Raw genomic sequence first — 2447 nt, 5'->3', positions numbered from 1 at the left:
ATCTTTGGTAACGTTGAAGTAGGAGCTCTTAGTAAACTGCTAACAATGGGGTGTTCCAAAAACCCCAATTTCAGAAAAAGAAAAGAAAACACACACACACACACAAATGCCCTTTCAGAAATGTGATTCCAAGCGTATACGCTCAGTCTTAGGGCTGAGAGAACTCGAATCCCTGAAGTTCCGCAACACGAAGGGCATCTGATCTCGACTACTAGACGCGTCGTAACTCCGCTGGAAAGTTTGTTTGACATCCCCAAACTTATACTCTATTGAATTGAAGGATGAGCAGTAAGAGCGCAGGAAAATGGGAACTACACCAACACTCCTCAGAAAATGGATAGTTTCAGGGTGGCGATAAATTCAAGCTCCATCCAAAATCCAAACAAATTGGAGCCAGGATTTTGGCGGAGTTTTCATTTGGTAGAGTAGACAAAATCACTGCAACATTGGGTGCCTTCCAAAAATATATTAAACGGGTGCCATATTTGCAGCTGATATGACAGTCATATCCGAGGCTTATGCCGTCATTTGCCAACTAAACATTTACCAAAAGTGGCATAAAACTACAGTTCCTGTCCTCTTGAAAGTGCCTCTTTTTATATATAGAACGACCAATTTCGGTCACTTCAAATTTAACCGACACTTTAAACCGGACACAACTACACGAAATCTTCCTCACCTTCCCACTTTGAGTTTTCGAACTTGCAGCACAAGCATGGAGGATGAAGAGCTGGATGTAATGCTCCTTGTAGGGGAGGCTGTTCAGCGACACGAGCAGGAGCTGAAGGAGGCTCGTCGAGAGGTGGTCGCCATGCTCATAGAGGATGCGTGGCGGACCGCTATGCGCAGCCGTCACTACTTGACGAGCCAGTGCTTGGACACGCCCAGCGAGTCTGCGTGGATGGTGCTGTTTGAGTATGGCAGCGACCTGAACTTTCTTAATGCCACCAGCCTTACCAGGTGCTGTGACGTGATGTGCTACGATCTTACCTAAACGATGTTGGCTAATCTACTGAGTTTTTGTCGACAGGATTGCATTTCGTCAGCTCCTACATCCCTTTGCTGCATGCTACACGATACGAGACCCGAACTCTCGCGGTCGTCCGCCCAAGTTGCAGTACCTACACCAGGTCCTTGGGCTCGTGTTGGTGTTCTACACTGGATCGATGGAGCAGAGCACGCTGTCCATGCTCTTTGGGGTTCCTGCAAGTACCTTGAGTCGGACGTTGCAAAGGGCTGAGAGGGTTTTAAACCAAGCTCTTAACGACTACAAGCCATCGCGGATTGCGTGGCCATCCCCTGCGCACCAAGCAAAGCTGGCGAAGCTGGTAGAAGCTCGTGAGCCCATGCTCAAGCACACCTTTGGCTTTATCGACGACAAGAACTTGAGGGTTGGTACATATTCTACGTTTTTGCATTAAAAAAATTTTTTTTGTTAACTATTTTGTTTTTATTACAGGTCCAGCAGCCATCGAATGCGGACATGCAAAACGCAATGTACAACGGTTGGTTGCATACTGTATTCGTAACCGGTACAATTTGCTTTGCCGCGGATGGATGTATAGTCTGGAGCAAGCACAACTGTCCTGGGTCGTGGAACGACTCGGACACTTCGCTGGAGTTCCGCAGCAAGCTCCTGGATCCGGTTATGTGCCCTGACCCACGTATGAACGTGGTTTCTGACTTAGCCTTTCCGTGTTCTGCGACTAGGGCAGGGCGTATTCTGACGCCTTTGAAAGATGGAGATCTGGATCGAATCGAACCATCCCTTCGAAGCTCAGCCAGAACCCTCTCCATAATGCGATCACGTCTGTACGTCAAGCTGCTGAGTGGGGCATGGGCAGTATACAAAAGGTGTACTGCCGCCTCAACTTGCCGCTTCCTTACGACCCTGAACTGCGTGGGATGAGGCTTGATAACCTTTTTCGGTTGGTAAACTACCGAGTATGAACCGTAGGAATTTCGCAAATACGGACCACTTTCTCAGGGGTGTTGGAGGCATCGACAGACGTGTAGCTGCTACGAGAATTGTATGCGTCTTCTTAATTCACAAGAAATAAAATTCTTTCTCACGTTAAAGTATACTTAAGTACCACCGTGCGTGTTAAATGCATTTTTTGATTACCATGATGATCTAGACGATCGTTACATGTAATTTACATGATGTAAAGAAGTTCATTGAAAAGATACTCGATCCTAAAAAGAAACTAGAACGTCACTTTGAAGTAAATGCTGCCTCGGCATGGGGTTGAGTTTTCATCAGCCATCAGCATCTGGCTCGTAGGCATCAGGCTCACGGCTTCTTTATGAGAGTCCCAATTAACAAGACATGCTCCTGCGTGCGGGCGCGCGCTTCCTCCTTGTTGCGGCGCGCGCGATCCTCATTGTCGAGCCTGTCCTGGCGACGGCGCTCTTCCGCCTCCGTCTTTTCCGCCTGATACCGGGCC

General features: G+C 48.0%; 1 protein-coding gene across 1 annotated transcript; it reads left to right on the top strand.

The window, feature by feature from the left end:
* Positions 1-715: 715 nt before the first annotated feature.
* PPTG_10171 (hypothetical protein) lies at positions 716-1950 on the top strand (the record flags this gene model as incomplete). Its single annotated transcript, XM_008905453.1, has 5 exons — positions 716-960; positions 1031-1391; positions 1460-1505; positions 1566-1645; positions 1711-1950. The coding sequence occupies 5 exons, from the start codon at positions 716-718 to the stop codon at positions 1948-1950; spliced, it is 972 nt and encodes a 323-aa protein (XP_008903701.1).
* Positions 1951-2447: the final 497 nt, after the last annotated feature.

This window comes from Phytophthora parasitica, assembly GCF_000247585.1.
Source record: "Phytophthora parasitica INRA-310 unplaced genomic scaffold supercont2.20, whole genome shotgun sequence".
NCBI classification, from domain to species: domain Eukaryota; phylum Oomycota; class Peronosporomycetes; order Peronosporales; family Peronosporaceae; genus Phytophthora; species Phytophthora nicotianae.
This window is presented reverse-complemented; position numbering and strand designations above follow the sequence as displayed.